The following is a 23,842-nucleotide window of genomic DNA, read 5'->3' as shown; positions in this document are numbered from 1 at the left end:
CAGGTGATCCGCCCATCTCGGCCTCCCAAAGTGCTGGGATTACAGGCTTGAGCCACCGCGCCCGGCCTGATAGATTTAATGTAATTTTTTTACTTTGATGAAAACAGAAACATACCTTATATCAATTTTAATTAGTTCCAAAATGGAAATATCTTTCTTTTTCTCATACTACTTTGACTGCTGCAACTAATTTGTAAAATGCAATGAAGATGAAAAGTGAGAGAACCTTAAATCTTGCCCCAGTTCTTTCCACTGTGTAAAGTTTGACATATATCTTTTTTTTTTTTTAAGATGGAGTCTCACTGTGTCACACAGGCTGGAGTGCAGTGGCGTGATCTCGGCTCACTGCAGCCTCTGCCTCCCAGGTTCAAGTGATCCTCCCACCTCAGCCTCCAGAGGAGCTGGGACTGCGTATGTGTACCACCAGTGTTTTTAATAGAGATGGGATTTCACCATGTTGGCCAGGCTGTTTTCAAACTCCTGACCTCAGGTGTTCCACCTGTCTTGGCCTCCCAAAGTGCTGGGATTACAGGCGTGAACTACTACACCCGGCCTTCTTTTATTTTTTAAATGTAGGGGAAATAGTTCTTACAAACTATTTTATAAATTTTTTTGCAATATGTTATAAACATCATGATCTATCTTATTAGACTTTTTTTCTTTTTGAGAGACAAGTTCTTACTATGTTGCCCAGGCTGGACTTAAAAATTATTGGGCTCAAGTGATTCTCCCACCTCAGCCTCCTGAGTATGTTAAACAGTTTGAACCATGCTTTTTAAAAAAACCACTTTAGCTTTCTGATAAGATTGAAATGTGTAATTTATTGAATAACCTAAGCTCACCAGAACTTAAATTATGTACTGCTATAAGTTTTACCTTCTCTGTAATGAAGTGTAATTTCACAGTGTAAACTCTTCAAACTAATAATTTTCCAAATTGTTTAATTAGCAGAACATATGGAAATCATAGTATCCTTTACAGGTTATCATGTTACTCTTTTATCTCTTTCTTGTCTGCTAGCAGATAAATGGTAGCAGGATTTCAGCAAAATTCAGAGAATTCTTTCCATTAACTTAATTTTCTTTTTTCTGTAAGTTGGGAACAGATTGCCATTATTCATCTTAAACAGCCTTTTAACTCACGTCATCTTGTTCCATGGAAATATTTTGAGAACTATGGCTCTGGCTTCTTCTTTTGGAGAAAAAATTCCTTATTTTTTATGTAGTCTTTTTCATGGCAAAGCATTGCAGCCCAGATATTTTTGCAGTGCTTCACCTGAAGGCTCCAATTATTTGGGAGACTAGTATGGGTGACCTCTTTCTCAATAGTCTCCAGGCAGTACTTAATTCTTAACAATGAGGAAAGCTCCTTTACCCTGTAGTGTACTCTCTTAGAAGGATAGGGATTTTTTTCCTTAACTCTTCAGAAAGCTGTATAACCACTCATAGAGAGAATCATAGATACTTAGCTGTCTCCTGAACGTCCAGATCATTTTGTGTTTTACCACATTTTAAGCTACAAGATTTGGTATTAAATTAGTATATTTATTGATTTAAACAAGCTTCCCCTGTGACTTGTTGACACTGTGACTTGGTCATGGAACACAAACATTTGTCATGGAACACAAACATTTTTTGGTTTGTTGACATTGTTTTAGCTGTGAGACATAACTGTGGTAAAAGTTCTAAGCCTACTTGAGGGAGTGCAACTAGATACAATAATAGAATCAATTAAAGTTGCTAGACCAGTTTGTACTTGAACTGACATTTGGTAAACTTAGGAAAAACCTTGTTCCGTCTAGTGAAGAACAGGATACCTCAGACAGGTATATTCCTAAAAAAACTGGACATAAAACTAAATAAATAAAATCATGTTTTTCCATTAACTCATAAGATGAGAAAAGAACTATAGTACTAGTATGTAATAAATTATAATTCTGAATGTATAAATATGTTATGCATTTTAAGGGGAAAATGAGAAATTTTTGATAACTATATTGCTAAGAATCAAAATACTGTTTATGAAACACTTTTGTTTTAAAACTCACTATGTGTAATTGGACTAAATAGTAGAAAATAAAAACTTAAAGTATGATATCTAACCCTCAGGAAGCATATAGTCCAGGAGAAAAGCAGAACATATATATTCAGGGAAATTAAAATGCAAAGAATAATTAGTCCTAAGCATGGTGATAAGGCAGGAATCAGAGTAATTTCTACTGGTTATTAGCATAAAAGTCATAGCTAAAAACTTGTGAGTAGATGGATTACCTTGAGAGTGAGTAAGGATGGTGGAATCCAGTCTTAATTAAAGTTGTTTTGTTTTTGTTTTTGTTTTTTGAGATGGAGTCTTGCTATGTCGCCCAGGCTGCAGTGCAGTGGCGCAATCTTGGCTCAATGCAAGCTCCACCTCCTGGGTTCACGCCATTCTCTTGCCTCAGCCTCCTGATAGCTGAGACTACAGGTAGCCACCACCATGCCCGGCTAATTTTTTGTACTTTTAGTAGAGATGAGGTTTCTACATGTTAGCCAGGATGGTCTCGATCTCCTGACCTTGTGATCCACCTGCCTTGGCCTCCCAAAGTGCTGGAATTACAGACGTGAGCCACTGCGCCCAGCCTAAAGTTTTGATAGACAGGCTGTAACATTTAATTGATTACAAACAGATGTGGCCACTTAAGAAAATCAAACAAGTTTAGTATAAGACTGAGTTATTTGAGGTAGAGAGTTTGCATCAATTAATATAAAAGTTCTCCACTGTCCTCCACTCTACTTATACCATATCTAGAGAACTGTATTCTATTTCATGCATCATATTTTGAGGGGGACATCAACAAACTTGAGTTTATCCAGGGGAGGCAATCAGGATGGTGAAGGGACTAAAAGAGTTCTGTGAAAAACGGTTGATATGTTTGAAGTTGTTTTATCTGCAGAAGAAATGTTTTATTTGAATGGAGAACATAGCAAGCTTCTAAGTTTTGAAGGATTGTCTCCCAATCTAAGATAGCAGTGTAATAAGGAATGAGGTATTTGCTGTAAATAAAGCATTCTCCTGGTAAGAGTTGTTAAAATTGGAATGCATGGTCTTACAAAGTAGTGAATTAAAATGTTCAAGCAAATGCTGGGTAACTTCCAAAGGGACTGGAAAGGTTTAGTAGACCTGGATCCTCACTGTTACTTCTTTGCCATTCTCACTCTGTTGTTGAGAAAGTCACTTACCTGTCAGGGCCTCAATTATTAAACTAGAAAGTTGAATAATGGTCAATACCAAATGGATTTTATATCCTAGTACACTTTTTTTTAAAGGGATGACAACTTTTTTACAGTTGCCAACTTTTTGTTGTGCCAGGATATTTAAAAAACAAGTAGAAGAATAGAATAAAAGAGTAATTTTAATTTCTATGGTAGGAAAGTTGACAATATTTATTTTCTCTAGTGACCAGTGGATTCTTTGTTATGGTATTGGCAGTAGTCTGAATTTGGAAACTGGTATGTTGGAATCACAAACTAGAGAATCTCTAAAATTGTCTTCTGGTTCTATACATTTTTATAATGTTATATTCTTAAATGTTACTTGAGAGGCACTATTGCATAAAAATGAAAGCATGGACTCTAGAGCCAGAATGCCTGGGTGTGAATCCCAGCCCAGACTTAATAGCTGTGTGACCTTGGGCAAGTTTCTTAATTTCTCTGTGCTTTAGTTTCTTCACATTTAAAATGCAGATAAAATCATTATCTCTTAGAGTTTTTGTGATAATTGAGTAAGTTCATGTACCGTGCTCAGAACAGTGCCTCAGAGTAATAAATGTTGGCTGTTGTCATTATTACTGAAGCAATGTTTCATCGAGCTATTACGATAGATACAAAGTAATACAGAATGTATCAATGTTCTTTCTAGATAACTCAAAATTCCAAGAAGAAACTGTCAGTTTTGACTCACCACTTTATAAGACACCCATCAAAACATTTTGAGGAAAATCCAGCTATAATTTCTGACTTAACAGGTTGGTGACAATAACATATTTTAATTTTAAATGAAGTATTTCATTATTAATTTTAGGTAAATTTGTTTATAGCAGGCAAAATCTTTGAAACTGTGATACTTCAAGTTTTAGGATCCTATTTTATATGTATATATACACACATATATTATTAATTTCCCTATAATGATGCTGGTGCAGTTCTTGGTTAGGAAGGGAAAAAGAAGCAACGTGTAAGAGGTTGCTGGTAAAAATTTTGTCTTGAAAATAACATGACAAATAGAAAAATTTCAGTTAAATGGCTGTTCTCCTAACAGTTACATAAACGAAGTGCCATATTATTCTTGACTCCTTTCAGTTCCTCAATTATCAGTTATTCTTCGTTCTTCTTTTGGATTACCAACATATCTTTTGCTGATAAATTTTGCTTTTAAATATAAAGCAAAATAACTTGCTTTGTCTATTTAAATATAAAGCAAATTATACCTGTTTAATTATATGTCTTGTTTGGGAAATGAAATATTTATTTCCTTATGTTGATAATGCCTTAGAGTTAAAGGACACCAAGCAGATTTTTACTTTACTTGATGTGAATGCTAGTTGGTGAGGAGCATATAGAAAATATATTACTAGATTTTCTGTTTTAATATAGCCAGTGTTCAGAAAACCACTTCTTTATTGTGATTGAGAAGTATTTCACCAGGATTCAAAGAAGAAAGAAACTATGTAGTATAAAAACAAAACAAGGCAAATAAATTAATTTCCTTTACCTTAAGGGACATCTATGTGGGTTCCAGTAAAAGTGTCCAAATGGACCTATGTAGCTTACAATGTAAGTATGCCACCAATGAATTTTTTTCATGTTTTTCCAGAAATAATTTAGTATTTATCTTTAAAAGTTAAAAACTCTTTAAAAAAGATAACTGCATGCCATTTTCCCACAATTTAATAATAATTCCTAAATGATTAGCCAGTAATCAGTTTTATAAATTTATCTTTTTTGCTGTTTTCTTTGATGTTGAGTTTGTTTATATCAGGATCCAAACAAGGCCTATACATTGTTATTGATTAATGTCTTATTCCTTTTTAATCTGGAAGACTTTCTCTTACCACCACCCTCCCTTTTTTTTCTTGAAACTTATTTGTTGAAAAAAACACCAAGTCATTTGTCCTCTGGAGTTTCACAGTCTTGATTTCACTGATTGCATTCCTGTAGTCATTCAGCATGTTCCTTTGCCTGTTGTAGTCCTGTGATTTAGTAGTTGGATCTAGCTGCTTGTTCATATTCAGATTTTGTTTTGTTTTGTTTTGCTAGACTCTCTCTCTCTTTGTGATGTTAGCCACTGTTGATGAGGAATGCCTGGAGTTATTAATTGATTTAGGAGGATGCAAAAATTGTAATAAGTTTAATTTTATTATTTATTAACTAGAATAGTATTCTAGTTAATTCTGTACACTTAGAGAAAAACTTCTGCTCATCTACTAAATTTATCAAAAGTAGAATAAATCATATGGGAAAAGAGTGATAATTGTGTGGATCTTTGGATCTTACCTTATGTTTACTCATTATCAGAATGGTGAGTTGGTTCACAAGCTTCCTTTTATTAGTGACCATTAGAGGGTTTTTTTCCTCCAGTATTATTATGTACTCATGCATTTAAATATATTTGTCTTTCAATCTGTTGATGCTAAAATCATTCCGTATTTGACCAGTGGAAACCATTTCAAGTTTAGTTTCTGAGTCTTTTTGATATACTCTTTAGTTGTCTTTAATAGTTTCCTCACTGTTGAGTATGACAAGATATTTTAGCTTATTTTGTACATTTCCTGCTCCAAACCTTGAATCAGCTATTTCTTTAAGGAATTATTCCTTTTCTTTGGGAAGTGGTATCTCAAAACCATAATCTGGTACTAGAAATGCTTGTGGCTATTGGGTTGGCATTTCTACGCCTTTTCAGTGGCCAGAGCTAAGAACTGCATAAAATCTTAACTAAAAGACCAAAAGAAAAACCCAATAAAACAACCAAAAAAATTACATTCACACTGATACTTCCAGGACAAACTGAGGACTACAGAGTTTATACCTAATCTATCTCTTGCCCTTCCGTATCTTCCTCCTCCTACTCCTAGAGAATTGGTTCTCAACACCAAGAATGATAAAATTAGAATAATTAACTCATTTGCTATATCTGGATTTTTGAATGATGAAATTAATCTGCTCATTGTAGCTATATTGTTTTCCTTTTTTTTGTAGGAATCTGAGAAGATATATTTTACATTTCCTCTTGAAAATCATAGAAAAATCTACACTCACGTCTATTGTCAGAGCACTATGCTGGTAAGATAATTGGGACATTTTATGTAAATTTAAGAGGCTAACTGTTGTTCATTTTTCAAATTCTACTGGTAGACCTAGCTATGAAATATTATTAAATCTAAGTAGTTGAAAAATAATTTTTCTGGAACAGTGTTTTGATTGAAAAGTATTAATCAAATTTTTTTTAATCACAGATACTATGCTATTAAATTGTAATTTTGGTTCTAGTTTAGGTCTCCCACCCTGTCTTTCTGCCTTCATTTTACTCTGTTCATGATGAAGGAATGGAATTCAAAACCCCTTTAATTATAAGTTTCTATTAGTACTTTAAAGAATAGATATAATGAAGCAAAGCTATTCTATAGGAACTTTATAAAGTGAATTCTGTTTTCCATTGGCTTCCATACTAAAATTTGAGGTACTTTTTATAGCAAATATTCTCTAAGATAATAGAGTAACTTACAATGTTATCTAGATTTACTGTATCAGAATAATGATTTTGATTTTTTTGTTTCTTTTTAATGAGTACCTCCTGTGTTAGGCACTATTAAAAAATGTGATATTGTTTAAAAATGCTGTAGGGTGCATTTATTATGATACTAGGAATGGAAGCCAGGTGTGGTGGCTCACACCTGTAATCCTAGCACTTTGGGAGGCTGAGGTGGGTGGATCATTTGAGCTCAGTAGTTTGAGACCAGCCTGGGCAACATGGTCAGACCCCATCTCTGCAAAAAATACAAAAAACTTAGCTGGGCGGGGTGGCACACACCTGTAGTTTCTGCTACTTGAGGTGTGAGGAAGGAAGATTGCTTGAACCCAGGAGGAGGAGGTTGCAGTGAGCCAAGCTCACGCCATTGTACTCCAGCCTGGGCAACAGAGCAAGACTCCATCTCAAAACAAAAAAAAAAAAAAGAGAGAGAGAGAGAGACACCTGTCAGTACAGTCTTTCTCATACTCTTGGCTCCAGGATAACTGCTTACCTATCAATGTTGACATTCGACTTCTTTTCTTTACCTATCCTTGATTTATTTGACTTTGAGAACATCTTGGATATGTTTCTGAACAATAAACTGTTATTTATATTTCATTTGCTCCTAGTCACCCTATCATATAACAATAAAGTGTTGAAAATGAATGCTTGTTTTGTACAATTATTTTCTACAATACTTAGTGTGTTTTGTTTTGTGCTGTTAACCAACAGGATACAAATAGTTGGATTTTTGCTTGCATAAACAGCACTTCTATGTGGTAAGTCTTTTGAATGCATGGCCCTCCACTGTTCATTTATCTCAACGTAAACAATACTTGTAAATCACACTTTTAGAATAGTTTCATACATTGTTATTTTAATTTTGATGCTATATGAAATTATAGTATTGTTTTTAAAATGAAAAGTAAAGGAAATGAATATACTAGTAATTTTGCAAACATTGAAATTAGCTAGGAAAACATTTTGTTGCTAAGGGAACTATGCGGACAGAGTATATTGGATTAGACTCACTAGACATCTCTACTAGGTGTAGAGATGGTTTCTTTTTCCTCTGAATCTTATTTATAATTTATAATATTTCCATATATTTGTCCTTTAATTATATTTTCATATTTATTTCAAAGCCAGCAAGGGGTTGATTTATCATGGAAAGCTGAACTGCTGCCAACAATTAAGGTAAATTATGGCTTCCGAATTTTAATGTTCAGTTGAAAAAAATACTTGAGTCTATATACATTTTAGAATATTCTCTTTCGTTAGCTTATCATGGTATTAAATAAACTTGAGATTTGCTAACCTACATTTAAAAAATATTTTCTCTAGAAATACATTTGATAGGAAATAACATACCATTAGTATTATTTATATATTTTTTTACTTTCAGAGATAAAAACTATAAGTTAACAGTCCCCTGAATCTCTGTATGTTATAGCTTCAGACCAAAAGAACTGGAGGGATTTCTAACATTCAATTTGAGGATATGTTTAATGGCCTGCCTTAAAATATGAACTGAGTTAGTATACTTAGAATTCATTTTGGGAGGAAGGGCCTGCAGTTGGGAAGTGGACATCTCAAAGAGATACGATACATGGTCAAGCACTCAAATAACTAGTTTATCTAGTGCTCTCCAGGGTGATAAGTCACAGCAGGAATTTATTTCATAGTTGTTTGTGATTTGATTAAGCAACTTTGGTAGGTCAGCAAGTACTTTTATAAAGGGCTTATTTGCATCGTCTCAAAATCTATTGTTGAAAAGCAAAATAATTCTAAAATGTGATGAAAATGTCTGTTCTGATTTCCAAATTGTATTTATTGTAACTGATAATGTTTTATCAGGATTGATAGTTTTCAGTCTTCAAGTAAATCTGTGCTTTAAAAATATAGTTTCATAATGAATCCTAGACTCATTCATTGACTTGTAAGTGAAATCATCTGGTAGTTTCCAGTTATTTCACAATTAGCTCCAATTAAGTTAGTTATTTTTGCTCCTGAATGTTTATAATTATTTGTATGTATAGTCAACTCTATACTATACAGAGAATGAGAAACTTATGCTAACAGAGAGGAATGGTGACAGAAGAAATAATTGCAAGTCACACTTCACTTTGGAATGGTTGCAATTTTTTTTGTCACCTTGGTCAGTCTTATTTGCACACATTCACTCATGTGACCTTGTGTTTATCAAACAAATATGGTAGGAGAGTAAATTGACTTGAACATTTTTAAGGTCTCTCGCTGATACTGTCCTAACCAGGATCAAAACAAACAAAAGTGTTAGGATATACTTACTGAACAATCATTTATAAGTTGTTATTAAATATTTCCTCAACTTATTTTTTTATTCAATAGCTTGAGGGGTATAGGTGACTTTTTATTACATGGATGAATTGTATAGATTAATTTGGATGTTCTATCCAGCCTATAATGTAAAGATTAAGAAGAAATAAATTATTAAAAACCCAATAAAATGTACTTTGCTCCTGTGTTTTAAAAGGTATTTCTTAAATCATAAAATTTTTATATTATTATTTTAAATATCCAAATATTAATCAGTCTCTGTATCAAACACTAGGTCCCTATGTTGTTTGTTCTGAATGTAAGAAACAGCTGGCTGAATAGCAGGAGAACAAGCTATTTCAGCTGCCTACTTTTCATGGCAAATGCTGAAAGAGAGAAGTTAGAAAACAAGTATTATAGCATTGTGCAGTCTTATGTGTTCTCAGCTTAAGAGGACAGATCTTTTATTTTAATGAAAATAAAAATTGTGTGTAATATGTATTAGCCATTTATAAACAGCACACAAAATTATTTTGCTTTGAAATTGAAGGGATGACCAAAGCAAAGAAATTTTGTAAATTTTATTCATATTGCTATCTCAATAAAAGTAATGTCAGATGAGAATTATATCACTGTTAGGCATTTCTATGTACTGAACTTTTAAGAAATAGATGGAGCCCTCCATCAAAGCACGTATAAATTCAACACTTGGCCATTCTTGAGAATAAATACTTAAAAGACATTAGAGTGGATAGCTGCACAGATTATCCAAGTTCTTCGTAATTAATTTATGTTTCATATTAGCTACCATTTGTCTGGTGGGTCTTAGCTGCCTGTAGTTGTGGCTTATGTGGCCCTTTTAAGGTCTTTAATTTACATTAGAACATATGAGCCTGTCACAGGGACTTTGCTAAGTTGGGGTGAAGCCCAGGAGTTTATGTTTGATAAACATCCCACATGAATCTAGTCAGGTTGTTAGAAGGCTACTCATTAATGGTTCTTTAGCTTGAGCATCTCTGTCCTCCTTGCCCACATTGGTGCTTCTGAAGAAGATTGGGGAAAGCTAAGTGTCTTTAGAAATGTTTTAATGCAAACATATTGTTAGAACATATAACTACTCCCACCCCACATATACTTCCAGAACAAAACTCGATTAAAACTGTATTTGGGTGATTCATCACATAAACAGAACTAAAGACAAAACCCACATAATTATCTCAATAGATGCAGAAAAGGCTTTTGATAAAATTCAACACCCATTCATGTTAAAAACTCCCAGTAGACTAGGTATTGAAGGAACATACCTCAAAGTACTAAGAACCATCTAATGACAAACCCACAGCCAACATCATACTGAATGGGCAAAAGCTGGAAGCATTCCCCTTGAAAACCAGCACAAGACAAGGATGCCCTCTCTCAGCACTCCTATTCAACATAGTACTGGAAGACCTGGCCAGGGCAATCAGGCAAGAGAAAGAAATAAAGGGCATCCAAATAGGAAGAGAGGAAGTCAAATTATCTTTGTTTGCAAATGACATGATCCTATATCTAGAAAACTCCATCGTCTCAGCCCAAAAGCTCCTTAAGCTGATAAGCAACTTCAGCAAAGTCTCAGGATACAAAATCAATGTGCAAAAATCACTAACATTCCTATTAACACCAGCAACAGTCAAGCCAAGAGCCAAATCAGGAATGCAGTCCCATCCACAATTGCCAAAAAAAAAAGAATAAAAGACCTAGGAATACAACTAATCAGAGAGATGAAAGATCTCTACAAGGAGAATTACAAAACACTGCTCAGATAAATCAGAGATGACATGAACAAATGGATAAACATTCCATGCCCATGGATAGGAAGAATCAATACCATTAAAATGGCCATACTGTCCAAAGCAGTTTATAGATTCAGTGCTGTTCCTATTAAACTACTATTGACATTCTTCACAGAACTAGAAAAAACTATTTAAAAATTCATATGGAACCCAAAAAGAGCCCAGTATAGCCAAGCCAATCCTAAGCAAAAAGAACAAAGCTGGAGGCATCACACTACTTGAATTCAAATTATACTACAGGGCTACAGTCACCAAACAGCATGGTACTGGTACAAAAACAGACACATAGACCAATGGAACAGGATAGATAACCTAGAAATAAGGTCACACACCTACAATTATCTGACCTTTGACAAACCTGACGAAAACAAGCAATGGGGAAAGGTTTCCCTAGTCAATAAATGGTGCTGGGATAACTGCCTAGCCTTACGCAGAAGGTTGAAACTGGACCTCTTCTTTACACCATGTACAAAAATTAGCTCAGGATGGATTAAAAACTTAAATGTAAAACCCAAAAATATAAAAAACCTGGAAGGCAACCTAGGCAATACCATTCTGGACATAGGAATGGGCAAAGATTTCATGATGATGATACCAAAAGCAATTGCAACAAAAGCAAAAATTGACAAATGGGATCTAATTAAACTAAAAAGTTTCTTCACAGCAAAGGAAACTATCAACAGAGTGAACAGGCAACCTACAGAATGGGAGAAAAATTTTGCAAACTCTGCATCTGACAAAGATCTAATATCCAGCATCTATAAGGAACTTAAACAAATTTACAAGATAAAAACAATTCATTAAAAGTGGCCAAAGGCCATGAACCAACACTTTTCAAAAGAAGACATACATGCAGCCAACAATTATATGGAAAAAAAGCTCAACATCACTGACCATTAGAGAAATGCAAATCAAAACCACAGTGAGATACCATCTCACACCAATCAGAATGGCTATTATTAAAAAGTCAAAAAATAACTGATGCTGGCGAGGTTGCAGAGAAAAAGGAACACTTACACACTGTTAGTGGGAGTGTAAATTAGTTCAACCATTGTGGAAGACAGTGTGGAGATTCCTTGAAGACCTAAAAATAGAAATACCATTCGACCTAGTAGTCCCATTACTGGGTGTATACCCAAAGGAGTATAAAGCATTCTATTATAAAGACACATGTATGCATGTGTTCATTGCAGCACTATTCACAATAGCAAAGACATGGAATCAACCTAAATTCCCATCAATAGTAGACTGGATAAAGAAAATGTATTACATATACACCATGGAATACTATGCAGCCATAAAAAAGAACAAGATCATGTTCTTTGCAGGAACATGCATGGAGCTGGAGGCCATTATCCTTAGCAAATGAATGCAGGAACAGAAAACCAAATACTGCATCTTCTCACTTATAAGTGGGAGCTGAATGATTAGAACACATGGACATGTAGGGGGAACAGCACACACTGGGGCCTATTGGAAGGTGGAGAGTAGTAGGAGGAAGAGGATCAGGAAAAATAACTAGTGGGTAACTAGTCTTAGTACCTGGGTGATGAAATAATCTGTACAACAAACCCCCATGACACAAGTTTACCTATGTAACAAACTTGCACATCTACCCCTGAACTTAAAATAAAAGTTAAATTAAAACAAAAAAGAAAACAAAAAAACCTGTATTTGGTGCCTTGNTACATATACACCATGGAATACTATGCAGCCATAAAAAAGAACAAGATCATGTTCTTTGCAGGAACATGCATGGAGCTGGAGGCCATTATCCTTAGCAAATGAATGCAGGAACAGAAAACCAAATACTGCATCTTCTCACTTATAAGTGGGAGCTGAATGATTAGAACACATGGACATGTAGGGGAACAGCACACACTGGGGCCTATTGGAAGGTGGAGAGTAGTAGGAGGAAGAGGATCAGGAAAATAACTAGTGGGTAACTAGTCTTAGTACCTGGGTGATGAAATAATCTGTACAACAAACCCCATGACACAAGTTTACCTATGTAACAAACTTGCACATCTACCCCTGAACTTAAAATAAAAGTTAAATTAAAACAAAAAAGAAAACAAAAAAACCTGTATTTGGTGCCTTGGCTTTTCATTAAATGGAGCAGTCTTCTACCAATTCATTCCTCAAAATATGGACTATAGGACTGGTCTTAATTTTGAGAAGAAAATACTCACTCATTCGGTGAGGTGCATTATTTAGACATACTTGTCTTTGTCATTTGCTAAATAAATTCCAGGGGATGAGGTGCAGATACGCCATTAGCCAGCAACTCTTTACTACTTGGGCTAGATCAAAATCATTTGGGATTAAATTGTAACTCTTTCATTATATTTAGCATTTATTCATTCATTAGCTATTGAATGTTTTTTGTTATATACTACCAAAATAAATGTAGAAACAATGCTGTGATACTATATGTAACAACCAAATTATAAAAAGAAAGACATCAAATTTGGAAATAATAATAGAAAATAATTAAATTTAATGTTAAATGTCATTTGTTTTATGTGAAGGGATCCAAGGAATATTTTTGGCAGTCCCTATTTAACATAGTAATTATTAGGAACTTGATTTTCAACAGGATTATTGACCTGGAAATGTAAACATGGGCATTTTGTGTAGTACTGAACATAAATTGGAAGCCTGCTTTTTAAGATAACTAATTGAGTAAGAAATAAGTGTAATTTATTTTCTTTAAACATGCATTAATCTCTAAGAAATAAAAGTAGTTTCTTTTTTTTTTTTTATTTTAGACTCTGACATTAAGACTTCAAGACTATCCATCTTTGTCTCATCTTGTTGTTTATGTACCATCTGTTCATGGAAGTAAGGTAACAAGTGGGTTGATTGTTTTCAGAATGTTTTGGGGATACATGCTAAAATTTTACAGTTCTTTTCAATGAGTTTTCTACACAGAGTTTATCTAAAACCGTAGCCAGTTTGATGATCCACCTAAGACTGTTAAATTATTAGGATCATCTACTCTAACTTGAACTAAACAGAATAAACCCAAGTTTCTTTGTTCCAAGTGATAACTGGTTCCAGTTTATCAATCAGTCTTTCAAAACCTATGAATTATTAGACACATAATAATAATTCATAGGTGTAAAACCTATGAATTATTAGGTACCCTTTAAGTACAACGCTATGTACAAAGAATTATAGGAGGCACACAAATGAAGACATGACCCTGGTTTTGTTTTTTTGAGACAGAGTCTTGCTCTGTCACCCAGGCTGGAATGCAGTGGCGCAATCTTGGCTCACTACAACCTCTACCTCCTGGGTTCAAGCTACTCTCCTGTGTCAGCCTCTCAAGTAGCTGGGACTACACGTGCGTGCTAGCACGCCCAGCTAATTTTTGTATTTTTAGTAGAGATAGGGTTTTGCTATGCTGGCCAGGATGGTCTTGAACTTTTGACCTTGGGTGATCTGCCCACCTTGGCCTCCCAAAGTTCTGGGATTACAGGTATGAACCACTGCGAAAAAGCTACATGCTATTGGGAAGGGGGAGAGAAATGTAACTGGAGCAGAGGGAAGAGTGGAAAAAGAACTACTCAAATACACATAACATAAATCAGAATATAGCAAGTACATAAAAAGAATGGCATTAATATGATATTTAAAATGGCTTTCAAGTGGACATGGTGGCAAGTACCTGTAGTCCTAGCTACTTGGGAAGTTGAAGTAGGAGAATCGTTTGAACCCAGGAGGTGGAGGCTGTAGTATGCTATGATTATGCCTATGAAAAGCCACTGTACTGCAGCCTAGTCAACATAATGAGACTCCACCTTTTAAATGAAATGAAATAAAACAAAATAACCTTAACAGATAGCTAGGATTTTTGTAGGACGAATGAACATTGTAGAGCCATGCTGTCAATACAGGAATCACTAGCACATGTGGTTATTTCAATTTAAGTTAATATAAAATAAAAAATTCTGTTCCCTAGTTGTCCTAGTCACATTTCCAGATGCTCAATAGTAACATCATTGCCAGGAGTTATAAGGGACAGCACTGTTCAGACAAAGCAACAGAGCAAAGCATGAAGTATATTTGAAAACCAGTGAATGAGTAAATAATAATTTTGAAAGGATGGCTACGATGGGTTTGAATAGTAGTGGAGGAAAAGTCTGGAAAATTAGTTCATGGCCATATTGTGAAAGTCTTGATTGGAGGATTCAGGACTTAACAGAATTCAAAAGTCAGTAGGAAGCCATAAGATTTTTCACTATAGTAGTAATGGTATCAGAAATCATTTATTTGGGGAGATTAATCTCCTTATGCTGTAGAATAGATCAGAAACAGACTATACACCTCCTAAGGGGCTTGTACAGACCGAGCACCCTTAATCCAAAAATCCAAACTCTAAAACTTTTTGACAGGTGGGGATACTCACTGCTATAATAACGAGGGCACGCCATCTAGAACATTTTGAGTACCAACCTGACAACACAATTGGAAAATTCTACCCCGACCTCAGGTGGTGAGATATAGTCAAAACAGTCAAAATTTTGTTTCACGCACAAAGTTATTAAAAATATAAAAATTACCTTGAGACTATGTGTATAAGAGATATATGAAACATAAATGAATTTCGTGTTTAGACTTGGGTTCCATCCCCAAGATATCTCATTATATATAGGCAAATATTCCAAAATCTGAAAAAATCAGACACTTCTACTTCCATGCATTTTGGATAAGGGATCCTCGGCCTGTACTGGGGAAGTGGCAATAGAAAGAAAAGAATGGTGATTTTGATAGAATTAGGGGTAAGAAAGAAAATGGAGGTAGAGGGTACTTTGGACTCCCCTTTTCCTATTTCACACAGCAAACTTACTCTTCAGGATCCAACCTGTGTCCCTTTTCCCGTTTTCCAGAGTCCCCCAGTCATCTTTTACTTATTCTCATGATACTTTGTTTATAACTTCTTTGAAAATTTTATTATGTTGAATTATAATTTATTTATGTCTCAGTTGCCATGACCACATTGTGAACTCTTTAAGAGTAATGAAGAGATAGGTTTTATTCCACTTTGCATCCTCAACCTTTAGTGACTACTGCATAAATGCTCAAGAAAATGTTTATTGAATGAGAAGGTTGGTAAGATTTGTAGCCAAAATAATCAGAAAATTTAGGAGAAATAGAGAAAGGAAAAGGGGATGTAGTTGGGAGTCATCTCAATGACTAAATCTCGCAAGTCCCTTATAATGGATTCATTGTTCTGTTTTGCTTAGCTCAAGTGAGAGGTAATTCAGCATCTTCAATACTAAAAGCTCTCTTTAAGGGTTTTTCTGTCAGGTAAGATGGTTTTGAATGAATCTAATATTTTTCTCAAACTTGAAAAGGCCCTCTCTGATTATTCCAAGAAATTAATGAGCCTTTCTGCAAATAGACAGTCTTAGCAGCCTAATAAATATGTAATGCATCTTAATGCTCTTTGGAAAGTAACACTGCAGACTCTACTGTTATACAACCCTGTCTCACTAGAATTATAACTTAAGTCTTTCATAATTTTTGCATGTCTATGTATAGCTCATCATCAGAACGTACATATATTCAAATAGTGTAAAACATTTTTTAGTCAACTTGTATCAATATATTTTTAGAAATGCAAATATGGAATTATCTGCATTTTTTTTTGTAACAGAAAACAAAATGATTAAACCCGTTAGAAATTTACTGTTTGAGAGACAGGCCTTTGAATTTTCTCTTTCTTGGGTAGGGTTTTTGTCATTATGCAAAACTAATTGCACAGCCAAATTTTAAAGCAATAATAAAATTCTATTATTTTAAACTTGTTCAAAGTGATTAAATTGCTTTTAAAACTGCTTCCCTATCTGATATAGACTTATCCAAAAGTACTTTGTAAAAATATAATGAATAATCCTGTTCAGTAAATGATTTCTATAATATTTCAGCAGCTGTTTTCTATAATGAAAATATCTGACTGTGTTCTTTGCCTTATAAGTAAGGAGGGAGAAATAAAAGCAAAACCCCTTAAAAGTTTTTTCTTTTGTTCCCCCAAGTGTATGGTATAATCTAGTAGCAATTTCCCTGTCTGTTTTTCACTTTTGAAAACAATCAAAAGTCTACCCAAGAGGCAAACAAAGTAATACTGCTTCAGACAAATCCAAAGTATAGTTATTAGAAAAGCCTAGGATAGACCCTACTAGCTTTCCGCTTTTGTAGACTGCAAACTACTTGCTAGCTACAGTTACGCATCAGATTAATTTTTCTTTAGCTTCTATAGATCAAAATAATATCACATTGTAGAGATTATTTTAATGAAACTTTTCCTTTACCAGAAATAAGTAGAGCAGAGTTTCTCATGCAGCTAATAGAAATGTTATTTAAAAAGAAATGTCACTACAAAAAATTATAATGATGCGGGTGTCACATTGTAGTTCTACTTTTTTGAAAAGCATTTCTTTTTCTGGCTTCATACATAGCAAACCTTTTTTTACACTTACTGTAATAACTGTTTAACCTGAAATAATGTTCCACAAATAACATTAGCCATGTGTCAGTCAATGGCAGTATTTCTCCAAAAGCCTTTTATAGTCTAATTAGACTATCTTTAATAAATACAGGATTTTTCAAAAAGATATGTAACAAAATCACATTTTCCTTTTGACTATGACTATTAAGAGACATAGTATTTAAATCCTTAATTAATCTTGAATTAGCCTAGGCTCTTAATACTTTGATCCATTCTTTACTGTCCTTCTTCTGCAAACACTTAAAGCTAACTATAAAAAAAACTGCTATGGATCTGTTGTTCTAGAAATGGTTCTCTAATAATCTTTTAAGTTAACCTTGTGTATCAAGTTTTCTCAGCATAGTATCTCTCCTTGAGAAATTCTTGTCACCTAAGTATAGGCAGAATTATAGTGTAATAGATGATACTTTCTCCAAAGCTGAGATTTATAGACTTTTATTTTCCACTCAAACATCAAGTAAAGATATTTTACTATAAATTTACTTTTTAAAAATAAATCAGTGTTTTGTATTTCAGTTTGTTGTAGATTGTGAATTCTTTAAAAAAGAGACAAGATCCATACAGCTTCCTGTAACTCATCTTTTTTCCTTTGGTAAGTACTTTGTTTTTGGAAAGCATAAGAATTGCTTTTATTTTTAACAGAGTTGCAGTAAAGCAGAGCTTTATAATACCAAATGTTGTTGACTATTTCAAGTATAGTTCTTAGAATAACTGTATGATGTGGTTCAGTGATTTTTTTCTCATTGGGCTAGCAGTCATATTCTGAGAAGTGAACTTCCATAATCACATACATTTGCAGGTAATTACGTGTGTGTATATATGTGTCTGTGTGTCTGTTCTTATATGAAATTTATCCTATTGGTCCTTTTAATACAATTTTAATATAGAATTATAAATTGTTATTTGTATAAGGTTTCAAGATTTCTCTAAATATTCTTTTAAACTTTATTTTGAAATAATTTTAGATTTACAGGAAAGTTACAAAAGAGTTCCTGTATATCCTTCACCCACATTTCCCTAAGGTTGACCTTCTACATAAACACAATACAACCTTTTAAACTAAGAAATTAGCATTGGTGCAATACTGTTAATTCAACTACAGGCTTTATTTGTTTTCACCAGTTTTCCACATGTCCTGCTTCTCCAGGTTTCCACATTGCGTTTAGTTGTCATGACTCCTAAGTCTCCTGTAATCTGTGACAGTTCCTCAATCTTTCCTTGCCTTTCACAACTTTGAAACCTTTGAAGAATACTGTTCAATTATTTTGCACAATGTTCCTTATTTGGAATTGTCTGATACTTTCATTTTTGTGGGGGGAGTAGGGAACAAGGTCTCACTCTGTCACCCAGGCTGGAGTACAATGGCACGATCTCAGCTCGCTGCAACCTCTGCCTCTGGCTCAAGCAATCCTTCCACCTCAGCCTCCTGAGTAGCTAGGACTACAGGCATGTGACACATGTTCAGCCAACTTTTTTGTATTTTTTGTAGAGGCAGAGATTCACCATGTTGCCCAGGCTGGTCTCAGACTCCTGGACTCAAGAAATCTGTCTGCCTTGGCCTCCCAAAATGCTGGGATTACAGGAATGAGCCAAGGCGCCCAGTCTGATACTTTCTTATGATTATATTGAGGTTATGTATTTTTGCCAAAATACCACAGAAGCAATGAGGATTACCTACTATATCATATTGAGTATACATGATACTCATATCTCTAATTACTAGTTATGTTAATTTTCCTTTCTTGGTTAAGGTGGTGCCTGCTAGGTTTCTCCAGTATAACGTTATTGCTTTTTCCTTTTGTAATTAATAAATATCTGGGGTGACATACTTTGAGAATATATAAATGTCCTGTTTTTCTTTAGAATAACCCACTATTTTTAGCATCCATTGGTTCATCTAGTACTTAGCAAATATTACTCTGGTATTCTACATTTAGTGGAATTCTTCCTAAGATAAAGTAGACCCTTCTCCCCCATTTATTTATTTATTCAATTTTTATTTATGTCACTATGGACTCAGGGATATCTATTTTATTCATTGGGCTATAATCCAATTCTATCATTATATATATTTTTGCTTAAGTTGTCTAGCTTTGAATATTGGGAACTTTTTTACGTTAGCTCCTGTGCCATTTTGGTATGCCCATCCTTTAAATATTTTTTTACATCCCATTTATGAAAAGAATCTGTGTTACTTGGGAAAACTCGAAGATTTTTATTTCTCCCTTTACCCTTTGTTTTGGTATAAAAATACCCAGAACAATACAGAAATGACAATTCTGAATCACCCTTATCATTAGAAGATAAGAAGCTTCTAAAATAAAAGATCTACCAAGGAAGTATATACCTTTCTGAAATTGGAATTATATACCTGACTGTTTAAAAGCAGATAGATGTGATTAGGAGTCATAAAAGTTATTTTATCTAGAGTTTATTGCTGGGGATTAGATTTTAGAAGTTAACTCCATGCAGAAGTGAAAACCTGTAAACAAATTTTAATTATTGGCATTGTTTTAGAGCTAATTAAATAATCAGTATGTATTTAAAAACTTCCTTGGTATTCTAAGTAACACAGTACTTTGAATTCAACAGGATTGTCTTCAAGGAAAGTGATGTTAAATACAAACGGCCTATACTACAATATAGAGCTTCTGAACTTTGGACAGGTAATTAATCCTGAGTACAACAAGAAGGATTTGATTTTACTTTAATGTTTACTTTAACATACAAGTAACCTTTTTATTTTTTTTTTTGTGGTCAAACTCTGTTAGATATACCAAGCTTTTAAAATCAACGTGGTAAGCAAGTGCTCAGCAGTGAAAGGTAAATACGTTTTCTAAAAAATGTATAGAAACTAATATTGTCATGTGAAGAGTCAATAGGTGTTAACTTGAATTTTCTATAATACTTATTCTTCCATATATTTTTATGTGAAATAAAATTAAATATATAATGGAAAAGTTGTTTATATTTCCAGGGGATTTAACATAGACCCTTTCTTAACAGTAAAGCATTTTATCTGTTTCACTTTAAATATCCACATTTTAAAATACCATATATCTTTATGTCTTATAGTAGTAATTCAGATTTAGTTATTTAATATTTTTCCACTTTCTTAGTACTGCCTATCTGCTGTAATATCTATTATAAATCGAATTAAAGCATTATTATTTAGGAATTCTCCATAATTTTTTATCATGTAATATAACCTGTCCTGATTTTTTAAATGAAATGGACAATTGTATAATTAGTTAGGTGTTATAGTCGTTTATGTAATGTTTAGAGTAACATATTGTTAATAATAGTTTTTTTAATGTTTTAACAGAAGAAATAACCAGTATCTATAAACTTCATATTCCTTGGTCTTATGAAGATTCACTAACCGTTGCACAGTAAGTATTTGAAAGAATTTACTTTAAACTTTGGTGTTTTTGAATCGTAGATAATCTGCTTAGTTTATTTATTTAAATCATGAATTATTAAAATGCCTCAGTAAAATGTATGTATCCTTTATATAGCATTGTTCCTATAATTTAATATATAGTATTCTTATTAAATGATAGAGAACTTAAACTTTACTTGCTTGGAACCTGAGCCCCCTTCCACCCTCTCCCAACTCCTGTGTCCTAGAGGAAGCATTCAAACAATTGTGATATCATTGAAAAAGTGCCCATCCACAATTATGTGTCTGGTACCTAGCTTCCTCTACATTATTCGATTGTATTGTGCTGAGGATTAACTTAGCCGTGGCTCTTTACCAGCATTTTGTATTTGAGAATTGAATTTAAGTTATCTCTTCAGGGCTCCATCTTCCACAGAAATTTCTCTGAAACTCCATATTGCTCAACCAGAAAATGACAGCCATGTGGCATTATTAAAAATGTACACATCATCAGACTGTCGGTACGAGGTAAGTTGTATGTTTGATTAATTTTTAAGGTTTAGTTATAGAATAAGCTAGAAATATTCTTTTTATATAAGCTTTAGATACATGGTGGTATGGAAGCCAATACATACAAAAAATAGGCATTTAAAATATTTTAAATATTCATTTTTCCTATTAACACCACCTTAGCATCTCCATAACTGGACCATTTGAAAATGTATACATCTTAATAAGTAATAGAAGATAAAGCAAAAAAATGAGACTGTAGATTCAACTTCTGAATTTGGAAGCCCCAAGTCCAGAATCTTTTATAAATTGAAGAACATCATGAGGTCAGCTGACAGGGGCTTACTGTAGTAACTGACATGATACTTACTGGTGTATAGCTCTACTGGTTGTTAGCTTAAGGATCTTCTTTCCTTTTCACTAATTATTTTAAGCTCTTCTAGTCATTAAAATGTGTGATTTCATACCTATTATGTTTATTTTGTAATCAAAATACATCTCTTTGTGTTAAGGGAAATAGACTTGAGAGTAACATTTTATTTACTTATGGAGTCATGAATGAGGAGCCCCTAGATTCCAGATTTAAGTGGTTAAAGTACTAATTTCAGTGGTTATGACATCATAGGCCTCTGGTTTATGTGAAATATTTTGTTTCTGCTCAACTGCTTTAAACCAAGCTTAAATGTTTGGATTTTTTGTTAAATCTAACTTTTCAAGGGTAAACTAGGATTGATATTGTCAAATTAATAGAATCTGTTCCTCCAGCCAAGTTTCAGTTGAACTTATGTTATGAATTAATTTAGATTTCGTAGAATTTATTATTGCTTTGATATCTTGCATCCTGTTTCTAACAGTTAAGGGTTTTTCAGGGCCATAGTAGTTTTTAACTTGCCTATTCATATTTATAATATTAAAGCAATAGAAAAAATTGTGATAAAATTTGGCTCCAAATACTGCATGCTCTCAAAATGTCCATGTTTTTACAAATACTGTATATTTTCAAGAAGTCTATATTTTGACAAAATGTAATCATTTTAAACTTCCCTAAAAAAATATTTATCTCCTAATATCAAATAGACTTCCTAATTATAAAAAAAGTTGTATTTATGGTAGAGATAATTAAGGATGAAATTCTTTTTAAAATATTATTTTGACTTAAATTTCTTTAACTGGCATGATGTGGTAAGAAGATATTCTACTTAATCAAATATTTTAGGTAGTAAAGGGGCATAATAGCATTTACTCAACTGTCAAATAATTAGATATGTGGGAAAGTATACTAAACAGTAAAACTATACTTAATACAATTTACATGGTGATTCAGAAGATTCTTTAACATCTTGAGTGCCTTTAAGGTTTACCATTATAGAAAATCAATTATTATGCTTAGAGATATGCAGAAGTACTCAATTTAATAAAATGTAAAGGAGTTTAGAGGAAAATAACCTTTTTTTCAATAATTGTTTTAAACTAGGTGACAATTAAGACTTCCTTTTCACAGATACTTGGACAGGTAAGAGAGATTCCTGGCTGGTTAATTATTTACTGCTTTATGAATAGATAGCTCTAAGGAAGGGGTTGTAGACTTTTTCCATAAGGGGCCAGATAATCAGTAATTTTTTGCAGACCACATACAGTATCTTTTGCTACTGCCACTGCTGTAGCTGCTTTTGTCTTCTTCCTTTTTTCTTTTTCATTCTTCTCCCACTTTAATAAAATCCAAAAATTATTCTTGGCCCACAGGCGATAGTTGTCCACCCCTGCTTTAAGGTGATGCTTTCATGTTTGATACATCCAAAAAATGAGAGCTGATACCTGATTCTCAAACAAACTAATATTTTTGCCTAAATGAATTTCATATTAAGACTTCATGGTTGAGCATGGTGGCTCCCATCTGTAATCCCAGCACTTTGGGAGGCCAAGGCAGGCAGATCACTTAAGGTCAGGAGTTCGAGACCAGCCTGGCCAACTGGTAAAACCCCACCTCTACTAAAAATACAAAAATTAGCCAGGCATGGTGGCACACACCTATAGTCCTGGCTACCCAAGAGGCTGAGGCATGAGACTCGCTTGAACCTGGGAGACAGAGGTTGCAGTGAGCTGAGATTGTGCCACTGCACTCTAGCCTTGGCAACAAAGGGAGACTCCATCTCAAAAAAAAAAAAAAAGAAAGAAAAGAAAAAAGATTTCATGTTGCTCATACTACATTATAAAATCATAGTACAATAAAATATGTAGGCTCTGCCATATAAATGAATGTTTTCAAATAACTTTTTATATTGTGCATACTCAGTTTATAAAAGGTAAACATAAATTCTATTAAAGATAAACGTATTGAATTCATTAGCAAATAATATTACAAAAATACTGCATAAAGTAGTAGAACTATAGATACTACTTAGCATTGCTATAATTTGCACAATTGTGCAACCTGGACATAAATAAGATAACAATTGATAAGTTAGGGAAGTTATATAGTTTTAAAATTCAGTCAAATTTGTATTATAGCTTTTATTACTTTCACTTTTTTTTTTTTTT

General features: G+C 33.6%; 1 protein-coding gene across 1 annotated transcript in view; it reads left to right on the top strand.

Annotated features, from left to right (window-relative positions):
- PGAP1 (post-GPI attachment to proteins inositol deacylase 1) overlaps positions 1-23,842 on the top strand; it is an 86,310-nt gene that overhangs the window by 24,419 nt on the left and 38,049 nt on the right. The window contains 12 exon segments of the mRNA XM_017869303.1: positions 3,898-4,003; positions 4,756-4,811; positions 6,234-6,317; positions 7,498-7,544; positions 7,911-7,962; positions 13,667-13,744; positions 17,929-18,004; positions 20,005-20,078; positions 20,184-20,235; positions 20,738-20,804; positions 21,214-21,322; positions 22,779-22,817. Coding sequence (XP_017724792.1) covers positions 3,898-4,003; positions 4,756-4,811; positions 6,234-6,317; positions 7,498-7,544; positions 7,911-7,962; positions 13,667-13,744; positions 17,929-18,004; positions 20,005-20,078; positions 20,184-20,235; positions 20,738-20,804; positions 21,214-21,322; positions 22,779-22,817 — 840 coding nt within the window.

The sequence above is a fragment of the Rhinopithecus bieti genome, unplaced genomic scaffold (assembly GCF_001698545.2).
Source record: "Rhinopithecus bieti isolate Rb0 unplaced genomic scaffold, ASM169854v2 scaffold_2572, whole genome shotgun sequence".
Lineage (NCBI taxonomy): Eukaryota > Metazoa > Chordata > Mammalia > Primates > Cercopithecidae > Rhinopithecus > Rhinopithecus bieti.
The sequence above is the reverse complement of the archived record's forward strand: the minus strand, read 5'-3'. Positions and strand labels throughout refer to the sequence as shown.